Below are 15,520 nucleotides of genomic sequence, written 5' to 3' on the forward strand. Positions count from 1 at the left end.
AGATACGAATAATATACTATAAAGTAGGGGTGTTCATAACCGAACCAATCCAAACAAAACCGACAAACCGATCCAAAAAAATCGAAATCCAATCAAACCGAAAACCGAATGGACTGAAAATTGAAAAAACCGAAATTATTTATTGGATCGGATCGGATTTCGGATTTGATTTCCAAGACCGAACCAATCCAATTCAAACCGAACATTCACAAATATGTATACTTTTAGTTATACATATATCATTCCATTTACACTTACATAGTACATATTTATTGTATATATATTGATTATATCACACATGCTTATTTATAAAATTACGTTTTAATAAAAAAAGTTCAAGTAATTATTTGAACTATATACATGCATCAAAGTAAACAGTTATAATCATAATTTAAAAATATGTTGACTATGTTATAATTTATGAATGTTATATTAATGTTATAAATTATGTATCGTTGTATTTATCATATATTATATATTTTTAAAATTTATACAACACAATTTCAAAGTATAAAAAAAGTGAAACAAAAACCGAACAATCCAATCCAATCCAAACCGCTATAGATTGGATCGGATCGGTTCGGATTTAAATTTAGTAAAAAATTCATTGGATGACAAAATCATAAAACCGATGAGATCGGATCGGATGATTTTTCTCCTAAAAACCGATCTAATCCAATCCGCGAACACCCCTACTATAAAGAATATTTAATTGGTGTAATTTATTTTATGGTTTTTATATTGAGGTGAAAAATAAAAATTGTAGGTTAAATAATTGTCATTAGTACATTTTTAAAAAAAATTCTCATTAGTATTTGTACATTTATATTAGTTTGTCTCAGAAAATGATTTTGTTTCCATTAAAAAATTAAAATAAACAACTTTTTTTTGGTCAATTAAAATAAACAACTTGAATAAGAAAGTTTCGAAATAGTTTCGGACCCGTTCTTTATCAATTGATCAATTTTCTGGTTGAAGTCGTGTGTTTGATCTATCTGGGCTTTGACCAAAAACAAAAACCTGATCTGGGTTTTTTAAATCGTGCAAAACACCTGGCCCTTTTTTCCCTCTTATATCCCAATTTCATCATAGGACAAACATTTTCATAATTTCATGTCACTTGCTGGATCTCATTTGTGAGTGTGAGTGAGTTAAAGCCTTCCTATTTATTGACCAAAAAAAAAAAAAAAGCCTTCCTATTTAGCAAACCCCAACCTCTTCTTAAGGGATGAAGTGTTGAAACTTGAACCTTTAAATCAACCTACTTGGTTGTTTGTGAGTGTATCTAAGCATTATTAATATTGTAAAAGAAAAACAAGATTATATACACGCATATGAATTATACCATGACCTCTAACATATTCACATTTTTGCTTTAACTAATTGATAACTTGGGATATCATTAAGCTTTTTTTGAACTTATGACATGGCATAATATTAGCCCCCTGTATTTATGATATTTGCACCATCCACTAAACTATTCATTGAAATGCTTAGTACAAACACATATTCTATCCTAATTATAAAAAAATTAAAATTTTAAATAAATTTATTTTCTTTTGCAATACATTCTCATATATTGAGAAAGGGATTTAATATCTTTTCCAGGTTTTGTTGTCTCCAAAATTCCCTCTTACACCAATAAAATTATGAACGATACCCATTTAAAATGAGAGTTAATTATTTGTAAATTATAAAAGTTAAGAAAACATGACAAATTAAGGTTAAAAGATATAAAATTCGTCCATTTTTATACGGGTATCAAAAAAATTGCCTAAAATAATATCAGGTCAATTAACAAAATATATAAATTTATGTGATTCACAATCATGATTTATGTCTCCATTTTATCTAGAGGGTAAATGTGGTGCTTTTCTTTCATGCAAAAGGAAAGAAAAGAAAAACACTTCCTATCAATTTATCAAATACTATCATTCACTTAAAAGTTAAAACACATTCTACTAATAAAAATCCCAGAATCTCACTTTACTATCGGAAAGCCTTTAGACCTTGAAATTAAAATCGTTACAAACAATAAGCATGATTCTATTAGCCATTAATAATACTAGTAAGGTAATGATAGGAGTTTTTTTACTGAAAAATTCGAAGATTTTTAAAGAACGAAAATTTCATCGTAATTTGCATTTAGCCATTAACAACCAACAAACTTGCAAAGAAACTCTACTAGAAGCTTGATATACCTACAAATATATTCACACACAGTTAGAGGAGTAAACAGAGTTGCACGGAAGTCTAAAGACACTACAGGGCAATTCTCCTGTGGAATGCTAAAAGCTTAAACTTAACAAACAAGCCAAACTTTTCAGCTCACTTAGTTGTTAATATACCATCTGTGAGTAGCTAACAAGAATGAGTTCCCTTCACAGCAAATAATTATAAATACTTACAAAATAATCAAACACACTGCAGTATGACCTGATATACTATTTACATGCAAGACATTGAAGCCAAAGTTCCCCACGAAAGTTCTAACAGATACAGAGTACAGACAACAAATGCATCCATATATCACAGATAATCCTACAGCTGAAAGATCTTAATCCATCTGGCATAAGCAGATGATCTAAAATGGAGAAGCAAGTTAAGATAAGAACTATTATGTTATTTTCTATACTCTTTAAGATATTTCCTTATTTTGGACATTATTTTTGGACACTAAGCCCTCAACAATACAATTCTATTAGATAAATAAAGACACATTTTTTAAATTTAATTAGCAGCCTAAAACCTATCATGGTAGGTCCTTGTATGATAAAATTCATGTATTTCCTCTAACAAACAGTTAGATATTCTATTATTAAAAACTAAGAAATCCAAATCCATAAATATTTCCCCCCTCCCCTGCCACCCATTTAACCCCTTACTACCAGTTTAGTTACATCTAGGAAGGTTAAACTGTATGACCTCTTACAAATTACTCAAACACCTTGGGACCAGGTACTAACCAAATCTAAGTGGGGCAATATTTACAATTAACTGACAACAAAGGCAATATTGATAGTGTTAAGTTCATAAAATGCTATTTCTGACAATAAGAATATATCCATTCTAGCATAATAATATATCTCAATGACAGAGCATGTAAAAATGGTGTACACTGGTTTATGATATTAAATAAAAAATGCCTCATAAAGTACATTGGTGCAAAAGAATTTCTTTATTATCAGTTAGTCAACAACCTATCAGCCTTAGTTTTTCAGGTGTACCCTACATAGATCAAGGATGCCAAGTAAAATGAAACCCAAGCCAAATAAAATGATACCCTCAAAAAACTGAAGCTGCTGATGAAAAACTGTACAATAGGTGGTGGAATGAATCTTGAGTCATAGAAGGTCTGGATGAATTTCAATGGGCACAAGGGGAGGCATAATGGAAAGGGATATATATGCACTAATATGGATGGAGCAAACTCTTCCAACCATAGTAGGCTTCCTAGAGCTGAGCAAAGCTTTCTATTCAATTGAGAGGAAACAGAATGCTAATCAACATCAAAATTTCCATATTTCCACCAAACTTTCAGATAGATTGTTTGCTTATGATATTCCAATAAAGCAATATAATGAGAAATCATAAACAGTACATCTAATCAATAGATTCTGTAAGAACTCTAGACAGGCCATTTTATACATCTAATGGGGCATCCTAGACCCCCACAGAATAGATCGAATGACTAATTTACAGTTGAAACTGCAAAAAGGTCATTCTAGTCCAAAATTCCTCTTATTATTATCACAACAAGATATTATGCTCTAATAATCATTCAATCCACACAGAATTTAAATGTGGCTATTATTTGTCCGTGGGATTTAAATTCAAAGCAGAGTCCATAATTTAGATCAGATCTACATATCCAAATAAGGAGAGAAGGGGTAAGAAGAATCAGATTCAGCTAGTTGGCAAATTAACTTTCATGGTCAGTTTGCATGTCGGAATACTTTGATTCTGAAAATACTTAGACTATACAAGTCTCAAGCAGCATGGCCCAATTTGAATATCCTTAAACTAAAAGACAGGACTCTATATATTTAAGATGTTACTAATGTAAGTTTATTCCATCATAAGCAACTGTGGTTGTTGTGACATGTCATAAGTATATATGTATTTTGTCAAATCAATTGATCAAAATAAATACCTCTGCCTTACCACTCTCATAAAAAGCTACTAAATACAAGAGGTAAGTAGTAACAACTCTAGTATGCAAAATCAAGTCTGGCATTTTACTTCTGAGCTGAAATCCCCTCACTCAAGCAGCAAGCTAAAAGCTAGGATCACAGAGCATTCACTCTGATGAAGATAGATGTAAGCGCTCCAACTATTCAATTACATATGATTCAGTTGAACACACAAATTAGGTATCATGTTAACAACTTGAACTTATCTTAAAATCCAGTCTGACCTAGTTTTCTACCACCATACAAACAAAATCCATAATTGAATTAGACCTCGAGCAATACGTGCTAGCCCAGCTAAAGATCTTCTGAAAGAAAACCTAAAGGAACATAACCTTTCAAAGTCAGAAGAAAAAATGCAGGTGTACTGTAAATATATCTACTTCCACAACACACAGAAATACAAGTCCTAGGGATAACTTCATAATCGAAAACTTGCAATCAAGGGCAATACCTACATTTTCTATATCATAGTATGGCTACAACATAAGAATTGAAAATCATATGGTTCAAAATGCAAGGGCAAGACAAAATGAAGCGTTTCACTACATCCAAAAACATAAGCACTGCGATCCAATGAATCTCAGCGCCAAACCCATCCTTAGAATATGACAAGCAACGAAAACAGAGTGTAAATCAAGAAACACGCGTACGCTATCAACCCGCGATGTTCATCGCCGCCATCGGTGAGAGAGACAATGAGGCCCGTTGAAGCCCTCGTCGACCACAACACGAAAACCGCCGCGATCGCAAGCCCGAACACCCCTCCCTGCGGCAGAAACAGCGACAGAGCAGAGAAAATCACCACCGGAAACATACAGTAACCGACGACACTAGTACAGGTATGAAGATCCAGATTTCCGGTTCGACCCGCCAGCATGTTGAAAACCACGTACAAGAAGATGGAGGAAACCACGATCCAACCCAAGATCACGCCGAATTGAATCTTCCCGGCGAGTAACTGGAAGAGGCAAAAGGCCATGTAGAGGAGAATAGGGCCTGATAGATCTGCGTCCTTGTGCACGGTGTGGTTCACGCGGAACGGGTTCAGAACCGATCTGACTTTGCTCCAGATTTGCTCCGGGTGGATACCGAGCTCGTCGAGGAGAGGCTCCTCGTCGTCGAAGTTGACGGAGCCGCCGATGCCGGGGCCGGAGTAAATTTGACCGGAGGAGGTGGACGCGGTGGCGGAGCCTATGTCGAAGGACATGAAGGGGATGCCGGAGTTGGGTTGGAACGGCGGCGTGGGTACGCGGCGCTGCTGGATGTTTGGGCCGGCGACGTTGGGGTTCCCGGAGGTTTGAAAATTGACCGGCGGGATTTTGAATTGCTTGTTGTCCATCGGGATTGAGATCTGGATGGAATCGGTGATGAAATTAGGGTTTTGAGAAAGTTGAATCGACGAATTTGGGGATTTCTTAGTCGCTGAGAGTGGAGAGACCACACCACCACAACAACGTTATTTTGGGAGCTTTTTTGTGGGTTCGATGGCTTTCTAGTATTTTCATTTTATTGGGGCTCCCCTTCTTAATTAAAATAGCTTACTTCTTAAGGCTAACATGTATTAAATATTTATTTTATTTTATTCAGTAACCAAAAAAAAAAATTACAGTCGTTTATTTCACTTTTAATAAGTTTTTCACCCATCCTATATCAATCAAAGGCCTTGGCTAGTTCGTTGTCAGCATACTCTGCGCGAAGGAAATTTGGTGGCGGACTTCTTAGCAAAGTATGGAGCTTCATCCCATGATGCGTTTTTGGTTTGGGATTCGCCTCTGCAGGAGCTTTTGCCTATGTTGCGGGCAGACCAGATGGGAGTGTCGTTTATGAGAGTTTAGTCTCTTAGTTTTTTTTCTTGTAAGCTTTGTTTATCAAAAAAAAAAAATAATGTTTTCCTACATGTTTGGGCAATGAACCTAAAGTACAAACTAGGTCAAGAAAAGTCATAACTCAACCCTAAAGTATATAAAATGATGTTGCCTTGGTCAATAGTCATTATTAAGGATTCATTATATAATCAACTTGACCTGACCTAACTACATATTACACTACGTTTATGATCGTTTCTAGCTTAAATAACTCATAATGACACTTGTGTCTGATACAATTATTGAGGAGAGAATCGCTCCAAACAAATCTCTGACATTATGACTCTTAATCGACCGACTTCTTAGTTAATATTTGAATACTTGCCATATTGGATCTTCGTACCATTAAGCCCAATACACCTTAAGAAGATCGGATTGGTCCACTAAACTCAACTACTTAATACAAGAACACCACATATGTGAAATCAGATACGTTGACGGTGTAAAGGTACACGTGCATTTTTTATCAAAATCTTACACAAACAACAAAATGAGATTCAATTTAAAAAAAAAAAAACAAAATGAGATTCACTATTTTGGCATAGCATGAGTAAATTCAAATAAAAAACTATCAAAATAGAAACAAGGTAAAATATGAATTGATATACGTGCGAAACTCATTTTATTAACAACTCACACACAAAATCTTTGTAAACTTTTTTTATTAGAATAGAATAAAGTGAATTCATTTTTTGACATGATATTACCAAAATGCACGGAGGTCGTAGCCCTTGGAGGCTTGGACATTTCCACACTTGGCTTACCACGGTCATTATGCACTCTCCCTATAAGATTCCAAATGAAACTAGAAGAAATGTTTTTCACTCATGACTCGTGAGTGATTTTTTATTTTATTTAGTTGTTATTTTGTTTTGAATAACATTTCTTGCGTTTCAGGGAAAATTTGCTCCTCTCTACCAATTTGCTCCGCACTAGGATCATATAAGTTTAATGTTGATGCTGCCATATGAATGGAATGTAGATGGGGTGTTTGTGAAATTGTCTCAATGAGTCACTCACTCACTCAGTGAGCCTTGTAGAAGCTTTGAGCATTGATCATGGCCTGGAGGCTGAAAATATGCTTGGAAAGTTGGAAGTGTTCAAGCTTTCCATTCAGAGACTGTCACCTTTCCGTTTAGCCTTGCTATGCCAGATGGTAAATGTTTAGTTCATATTTTACATCTTTTTCTTTAAGACAGGCTTATAGACAAGTCAGTATGGTAGCTCATGAGTTTGCCAAACATGTCTTACATTTTCCTGATTTGGTTTAGGAAGAACAAACTCCACCTTGTATTCAATTGGACTTTCTCCTAGGGTCCTCTTATGAATGAAATTATTGATTTGATATAAAAGAAAAAAAGTTGTTGGAGAGTATTGAGGTGAATGATTATGTGTACTAGTAATATGAATACTCAGTTGTTTCTATTTCATACTTATGAATATTTCCTTTAGAGCTTTTACCACTAGATAACAAGCTTGCAAATCATTTTATTGATATATGCTCTAGTCCACTTTTAGGATTGCTGGAAATTAATGATCATACTATAAAGTTGAACACAATGTACACTTGTAATATATTCATTTTCAAAGTTAACTTTGATAACCAATGACAGAGAACTTCAATGTTTGAAAGAAGTTTTTCTGCTGCGAATCTTAATCTTATCATGTATCGGTTGTAAAATCGCGAGATGAATGGTTGAATGATAATCAAACATAATACACAACAAAGGCAAAGGGCAATCCAAGATTAACTTACATAAACTTAATTATATTCCTTTGTAGCAGATAGCCAGATACATCAAACATCCATGTAGTTCAGAAATTCATACTTAACCCTTGAATCCTGATAGAGAATGCTAGTATTGCCCTATACCCCCAGAGACTACAAAATAACTACTACTTTGATCAATTTAGTTCTGCACAAACAAAAAAAGTCTCCTAGAGTAGTCATGATGCTCTTTCATCTCTAACAGGATTAATTGCTGGAAGTAGAAGGTTTTTTACTGGAGCTTGAACCAAGGTTCAGGTCAAGAGTAGTGTTTGGAGCATTGTTTCCATTTGAGATCTTCTGCTTGAGCTGGGACAGTAGTGCCTGATTCTCTTGATTGAGAAGCTGAGCTTTCTTCCTAAGCCTCTCATTCTCTTTCATTATGTGACAGTTCTGGTAGTACAGCTCTGAGTTCAGCCTTTCCATTACTATGAAACTGTTTCCTGAAACCTGAAAAAAACAATGGTATCAGGAACAGATAGGAATAAGATCTTCAGATAATGTTATTAACTATCCCAGAACTATAATTCAGCAATCCAACTGACATAGGAATATGTATTTATAAATCAATCTTCACATCAACGTGGAAAACACAAACATGTGAGTGTGATTGAAGAAAGCAAAAGAAGGAAATGTCATCATTAAAAAAAAATTAAAAATTTTAAATGGAGAAGGATCTTAATAATTGATTGAAATCCAAAAGGGAAAAACACTTATATGCAATTGCAAGCATCCTAGTGAATGTGTTGCTTTATGATTTGCTTTGTAAGATGTTAATTATGACAATAAACAAAGAAGAAAACAACAACAGGGAAAAGCACAGATAGAACAGTAGAGCCTTTTGGACCACCCTGTCAAATAAATTGAGCATATGGAGTTGTCTCCAGAACTAGAGAAGGAGACACAGAAGGGGAATAACAGTTGTCCAAATCTGCACTCATTTGAAAACAAAAAAAAAAGTTTATCTGTTGTCCCAAGAAGGAAGAAAAGGATAAAGGCAAGCAAGACATTAAAGAGACAAGCTTCATAAGAAGATCTTGTGATTGTCTATGTAACAAACACAGTTCATGTTCTCACACATATAAACAACTAAAGGCATTAATAAAATGTTTGACATCAACATTGCCAAATGTTATTAAAATGTGCAATTGGGGGTAGGGGGACCTTAAACCCCTCTATGCAATAAAAAAAGGAATACTATTTAGGCCTAGAGAAAGACAAAGAAACCATTCAGAGATTCTTTATGTATGTATAAAAATAAATTTTAATCAAATGTAATGGAAACAAAAGATATAGAATATTAGAATCCACAGAGAAAAGGGTTATAAAAAGTTGGGTTAAAACACCTGAAAATCCAGAACTACATGAATATCAGAGACAGAATAAAGATATGATTTGGCCTTATAACCAAATACTACTTGCAATAGGCTCAAATGGGTATCCAAATACAATACCAAAACAAAAACTTGAAAGAGAGAGTGAGAGACAGAGGTGGGGTCCTCTGTTTTTCTCTGCAACTTTTCGAAAAAGATCACCTTTTGAAGGAGGTTGGCTGAGAACCTTGATAGAAGAAAGAAACTGGAGTTTGGAAGGGAAGTTGCAGGGGGAGAAAAGGGTGAGTTTGTGATTGGAAGTGTGGGAAAAAGTGGAGAATGTGGTTTGAATTTATAGAGCAAAGTCTGAGAAGAAAAACAGAGGAGAAGAAGAAAAAGGAGAGGGGGTAGTGTAGGGATCGTGTGTTGTGTGTCTCTCCTCTCTCTGACACAACAATCATGCATGTGGAAGCATGGAAGACGGCTGGTTTTAGGAGGCTAGTGAAAGATTTTTCATGTTTCGGTTCTGTGAAATGAATGATGTTCTTGTTGGCGTCATGTGAATGATTGTTTTGAATGTGGTTGGTTGGTTTTTATTTTCTCTGCTGCAGTTTCTTCTGCTGCATTAAGGGGCAAAGTGGGAATAAGAAGGGACAATCATGGATCTTCCTTATAGGGTTTTCTAAAATGATGGCCAAGATTTGCAATGATGGTTTGGATTGTTGTGAAATGAAAACCACCATTGCTATTATTATTATTATTCATTAGCAGCTAGCCCCCTATCATCAATTACTACTCTCTTTGTTTTTATTTATGTTGCCGTTCTTCTATTTTTAGCCCTTCATTATTCTCACTTTTCCTTTGCAATTTCCATGTGTTGGGCACTGTTGGCAATAATCATTATCATTGTCCTAATATTATTATTATTATTATTATTCCTTTTACTGGATAAATGGCGGTTTTTTTCTTTACAGGAGAAGAAAGTGTCATTTTTCAGTTCACATTTCTTCCCTCCACGGCACCAGCTCTTTGTTTCCCGTTTTTTTTGTTTGCATTTTGTATTTTGAGTGACACAAATTTTGTTATTGTAAAGATAACGGAATGCGATAAGTCCGGGAAAAAGAGAAATGTTGTTAAATTCGCGACAGCTAACGTAAAACCAAGCGTGTTAACATGGATAAAATGATTCGATTTGTGCTTTGCATTTTGAGCAACACGAAATTTTGTTCTGTAATGATAATGAGATGCCTGTGTGATGTCAGAGTCGGTCCCGAGCCCAGATAAAAATGAAATTTTGTATTGAGTTCGTTAGGCTAACGAAAACTGATCGATCATGATTTTAATGTGAATAAACTTATTTGATTTATCTTTTGCATTTTGAGTGACACGAAGTTTTGTTCTTGGAAGGATAGTGTGGTATCTGTGTAATGGGACCCAGCCAAAACTCGGATAAAAATGAAATTTTGTGTTGAGTTCGTTAGGCTAATGAAAACTGGTCGATCATTATTTTAATGTGAATAAAGTGATTTGATTTGTCTTTTGCATTTTGAGTGACACGAAGTTTTGTTCTTGTAAGGATTAATGTGGTATCTATGTAAAGACAGACCAGCCAAAACCCGGATAAAAATAAAATATTGTGTTAAGTTCGTTATAGTTAATGATAACTAATTGATTGTGCCTTTAATATGATGGGTTAACGGATTTAATTTGTGTTTTGCATTTTGAATCACATGAAATTTTATTCTTGTAAGGATATAGTAGAATGTCTATATCATAGCTGAGTTAGTCTTAAGTCCTTGTAAATAAGAATGTTGCATTAGAATGTTGCATTAGGCTTTCAGCAACAAATGTAAATTTGAGTGTCTTTGATATGAATAAACTTATCCATATAACCAACCTCATTGTTGTTTAAGGTTAGTGAGATGAGAGAATCTCTTATTTGAGTGGCAGGACATTTGGGTAATTGTTCATTTGGATATTGGAATTTAGAAAGTGGATTATTTTAACAAACTGAAAATGAAATCATTAAAAGGGTTCCAAAAAAAGGGGGTAAAGAAAACATGTGGAGGGTGCTATGCATTGTCACAATATTAAACCAAAGCTTTTTAGTTCAAGTTCCTTATGTGAATCTAAGTCTTGTAGTGGATTTTCCTTTCACACCGGTTATCCAAATGATTCATCTTTTCTTACCATTGATCCCGTGACTATCGGTTAATGGCATTTTGAGGCACTGATGTTGTTTTTTTCTTTTACGTTACTATAATGATAGTAATTATAGTTGAAGGCAGTATCATAATTAAAGCTCTCAATTTCTTGCCAAATTGAGGATGTGAGATTGGAATAAGTGTGGGGGAGGAATAGAAGGTGGATGTGGCATCCCCCAATCCCCCTCGGCCTCATGGGTTATGAGTGGCATAACGTGAAGCATCATGGTTGACAGATAGAAGTGTTCTGGATGTGTCTAAATTTGCTTCTAGGAGTGAATCTCTCTAACCAAGGTCATGGGTTACACCTCGGGTAGCTCGTTTTTTTCTTTCCTTGTTCAAGACTTAGCTTGCATCATTCCATGATGTCTAAGTTTGGGGATTCAATTTATGGTTTGGCTGTTTCTGAAATTACCATTTTGTCCTTTCTGCTACATACTTCTTCTGTTTCGATATAAGAGTCCACTTAGAGAAGATGCACACATATTAAGAAATGCAATTAATTATGTTATCTTTTTAAAACATATCATTTGTTTGCATATTTTACCCTTTACAATGTACTTTGATCTCTCCTCATTTATTCTTCTCATGGGGGCATTATATTTAAAAACACCAATTAATGCTCTATTGGAATTTTAAGAGCATCTTCAATGCTAGTTCTTATTTCTTAGTAGTTCTTAGCACTATTTATGTGGGCCCGTATTGTCACATGTGTTTAAGCAACTCTCAAGTAATTTTGTTCCAACCATGAGTTCTTAGTTCTTAGTTCTTACTACTATTCATTTGGTCTCACCAACCACATTATTTATACTTTTTTTTCCATAAAGTAATAAAACAAAACTTATAAACTAATAAAGTAATTCAAAACAACCATGAGCATCTCCAAAGCATGTGTTCTTTATCTTCATCTTCATCTTCATCTTCATCTTCTTCCTCTTCAATTTATATCATCTTTAAAATTAAAAACCCAATAAATCCCTAAATCAATTCCCAATGTCCGTTCAAAATCCCCATCCATTCAATGAGTTCCCAATTTCATCACCTTCTTCCATGCTTTCCAATTTCATTTGCCAAGATCACATGAGTTTTTTTCTTTTTCTTTTCTACAACCGTAAAGAGTGTCTCTGCTATGCGATGCTATTCACTCCTGCAAAGTTGTAGATCTCACGGGGAAACTCACAAGGATCATTCATCTTCATCAACGAAAAATTGAAACTTGTAGATCTCTTCATCAGTTGTTGATTGGGATTGCATCAATATCCCAAATTATGCCTCTGCTGGAACAAACAAAAATCGAAAATTTTCAATATATACCAATTTTTCCATTTGTGTTTCCTCTCCCAGATCTGCGGTGGTGGCAACGTTGGTTCTGGTTGAAGGAAGGAGATGGTGTTGGGTGACAGATCTAAAGGAGAGTGGTGCTGCGCGGCCAGGGAGGACAAAAAGGATGGTGGCAGCGTGGTTCTGGTTGAGGGAAGGAGATGGTGGTGCGATTAGGAAGGGAAATGAGGTGGTGGCGGCATGGCATGGAAGGGAGAGGCGAGGTGGTGATCAATTTCTAGTTATGTCAAGTGTTGATGAAGATTGAGGAAAAATTATTTTTCTGGGTTTGTTCTTCATTAGGTGTGTTTTCTGGGTTTCAAGATGATGAAGATGGTAAAGGAAGAAGATGAAGATCAAGTGTTTTCTTGATTTTTTTATTTTTTAATTAATTCTTTTTGTATTTGATTGCACTTTTGGTCCCAAAACCGTTAGTTTTTTTACGGAATAGTGAAGGGGGACCAAAAGTGTTAACGGAGGCCAACGTTGGGGATGCGAAATGAGATTTTTAAAGTTTGGGGACCCCGATGACACATATAGCTTTCGTGGGGGACCAAAAGTGCGATTAAGCCGAAAACAAAATACATTCTCAAACTAATGATTTATTTTAAATTTATGAGCAATTATTTTCGTAACTAAGGAGTTTTTTTTTTCGGGGGGTCAGTAAATTAGTTCATTCACCCTTCATTTCCATTAGTCCAAGCAACATTAACTCGACATCGTGTATAGAATGTTAATACTTAGTGTTTTGATCTGGACTAAATAGGTCATTGAGCCGATCGAGACACGAGTTCAAGGTTCAATGGTCAAACTATGACCAAACCGGTAGTAATAAAATATGATTCTATAACAAAAATTACACACAATATATAGATTTTTAACCTTCAATAAGCAAGGAAATTGAATTTTTAACCTTTAATATATAGATAACATTCAACTTTAGGAACAATGTGCATCATGGTAAGATGGTCTTCTCTGCATGAAATCATAGTTTAACCAACAAAATACAACAAAGTGCCTTAATCAGTTCTGACTAGTTTTTATTGATTTTCAACATGTTCTCTTATTGGTTTTCATGTAGTTCAACTCTGAGAGAAATTAAACCGAACTGGCTAAGGTCTTGGTTCTAGGTTTGACCGGCTGGTTTGATTCTTTTTTTTTTTTTAGTCAATGGCTGGTTTGATTCTACCAACACTACTAATAGTACTCCCTCCGGTCCTATTTATAAGCAACAAAAAAAAAATTCGCATAGTTTAAGAAATGTAGTTAAACTAGATAAAATGCATTAAATTTGTCTTAAATTAAAATGAACTTCCAAAATTACCCTTTGTTATTAGTGTTGGAAAGTGAAAAAGAGAGAGAATAATTAATGAGACACATTTTACAAGTTAGAATTAATAAGGGCATCATTGGAAAAAATTAATTAATATAGCTCAAACTTTCATTTGGTTCTTATAAAAAGGACCAAGATTTTTCTTTTCTTTCATGCTTATAAATAGGACCGGAGGGAGTACTAATTTTGGAGGTTAGGCTAAGCGTCATTATTGTTTGGCCTGGCCCCTATAACTTTCCACATAACACAAATGTATTATAAATTATTTTAGAAATCAAAACTTTTATTTAAGATAATATTTTATATAAAAATAATAACGTTAAATTACTCTTTTGTAGGTCTGAAAAAAAAAATCTTTAACTTTACTGACAATTACAAAAAAAAATCTATTTAAAATAATACTCGCACAAATTTATTGGAATAATTGAATATATTATTTAAATAATAATTAATTAGGATTATTAATTAACTATATGGTACCATCTGTATTTTATTTCTAATATATTTCATACCTGATAACTATGAGTCTAATTTACATGAGGTTTAATTTGGAAATCATATTAATTGGATAAGTGTTTTCAAACAAATTTTTCTTCATACACACTATACACATATCAAATCTGAAATTTAATGTTTAAGAAATTCAACTATCTATCAATTGTATTGTACCTTATTGGTATACATCTCAATCTATAATACTTATGACTAAGTATTATGTGCTCTAAGTTTACAAAATTATCTTACTATGTGCCCATTGTTATACCCAAAGTTAAAACAATGATTTAGATAGCCACTTCCTCGTGCTCTGTAGTCTGTACAATTGAGTTCTGCCAATTGGGTGGAAAAACTTTAAATAATAGGACTATATATGTATATAATTAAACACATACAGATAGATAATGTAATGAATTTTATTTGCAAGGCTCTATAAAAATTGAATCACCATTTAATTGATTGTGTCTCATACCATAGCCGCAGCTAGGTTGAGCTCTGCTCATGAACCCAAGTTGTAGCATCATGAGTTCCTACATGTGTATCCCATCAAATGTTCAAAATACATTCAAATTTAGATAACAATGGTAGAGTCAGCAAGTGTAGGGAGGCAAAAGGGTACCTCTCAAAGTAAGTTCATAAGTACACGGCATAGACGCAGTAAATAAATTGGCGTGAATGAGTGAGAGTGAATCAAATTAAAAGGGGATAAAAATCAATCTCGTCAGAAATGAACAATGATGATGGCAAAGCCCCAACAATTAATAATGGTTCTCAGCTTCACTGCTCAACTCCCTCTCTTAAATGGTCATTTTGCTTTTCCCTGCTGCAATCCACATTGAATTATTTAATGGAAATTTGTGCACACTCATGATTTAAGGGGTTCAGAAATGATTTTACATTTTCCATCATAAATGAATACCCATCGTCATCATATACCATGTCTATAATTACAATTATGCATATATAGTGGTAATGATCAATCTTTATTTAACCAAGGTCAATTGAGTTAGAGAGAGGGTCAGGGATGAT

The 15,520-nt window shown here is 34.2% G+C and overlaps 2 protein-coding genes and 1 long non-coding RNA gene across 3 annotated transcripts; 1 reads left to right on the plus strand and 2 right to left on the minus strand.

The window, feature by feature from the left end:
* Positions 1 to 4,587: 4,587 nt before the first annotated feature.
* LOC130730209 (uncharacterized) lies at positions 4,588 to 5,704 on the minus strand. The gene has a single exon (XM_057582156.1). It carries the CDS (start codon positions 5,530 to 5,532, stop codon positions 4,792 to 4,794), a length of 741 nt encoding a protein of 246 aa, XP_057438139.1. The 5' UTR covers positions 5,533 to 5,704; the 3' UTR covers positions 4,588 to 4,791.
* A 994-nt stretch (positions 5,705 to 6,698) lies between these two features.
* Positions 6,699 to 7,481, plus strand: LOC130730211 (uncharacterized). Its single transcript, XR_009016265.1, has 2 exons — positions 6,699 to 6,826; positions 6,956 to 7,481. It is a non-coding gene; the product is annotated as an uncharacterized LOC130730211 (long non-coding RNA).
* A 324-nt stretch (positions 7,482 to 7,805) lies between these two features.
* On the minus strand, positions 7,806 to 9,905 carry LOC130730210 (uncharacterized). The gene is made up of 2 exons (XM_057582157.1): positions 9,362 to 9,905; positions 7,806 to 8,276 (listed from the first exon to the last, which is right to left on the minus strand). Exons 1-2 carry the CDS (start codon positions 9,602 to 9,604, stop codon positions 8,034 to 8,036), a joined length of 486 nt encoding a protein of 161 aa, XP_057438140.1. The 5' UTR covers positions 9,605 to 9,905; the 3' UTR covers positions 7,806 to 8,033.
* Positions 9,906 to 15,520: the final 5,615 nt, after the last annotated feature.

The sequence above is a fragment of the Lotus japonicus genome, chromosome 1 (assembly GCF_012489685.1).
Source record: "Lotus japonicus ecotype B-129 chromosome 1, LjGifu_v1.2".
Taxonomy (NCBI): Eukaryota; Viridiplantae; Streptophyta; class Magnoliopsida; order Fabales; family Fabaceae; genus Lotus; species Lotus japonicus.

What these genes read in the sequence shown, in the direction of transcription:
- LOC130730209 (XM_057582156.1), bottom strand. Translation starts at nt 5,532, where the DNA reads ATGGACAACAAGCAATTCAAAATCCCGCCGGTCAATTTTCAAACCTCC.
- LOC130730210 (XM_057582157.1), bottom strand. Translation starts at nt 9,604, where the DNA reads ATGCATGATTGTTGTGTCAGAGAGAGGAGAGACACACAACACACGATC. An exon ending in CAGCCAACCTCCTTCAAAAG is followed by an intron (nt 8,277 to 9,361) that starts GTGATCTTTTTC and finishes TGTTTTTTTCAG; the next exon opens with GTTTCAGGAAACAGTTTCAT.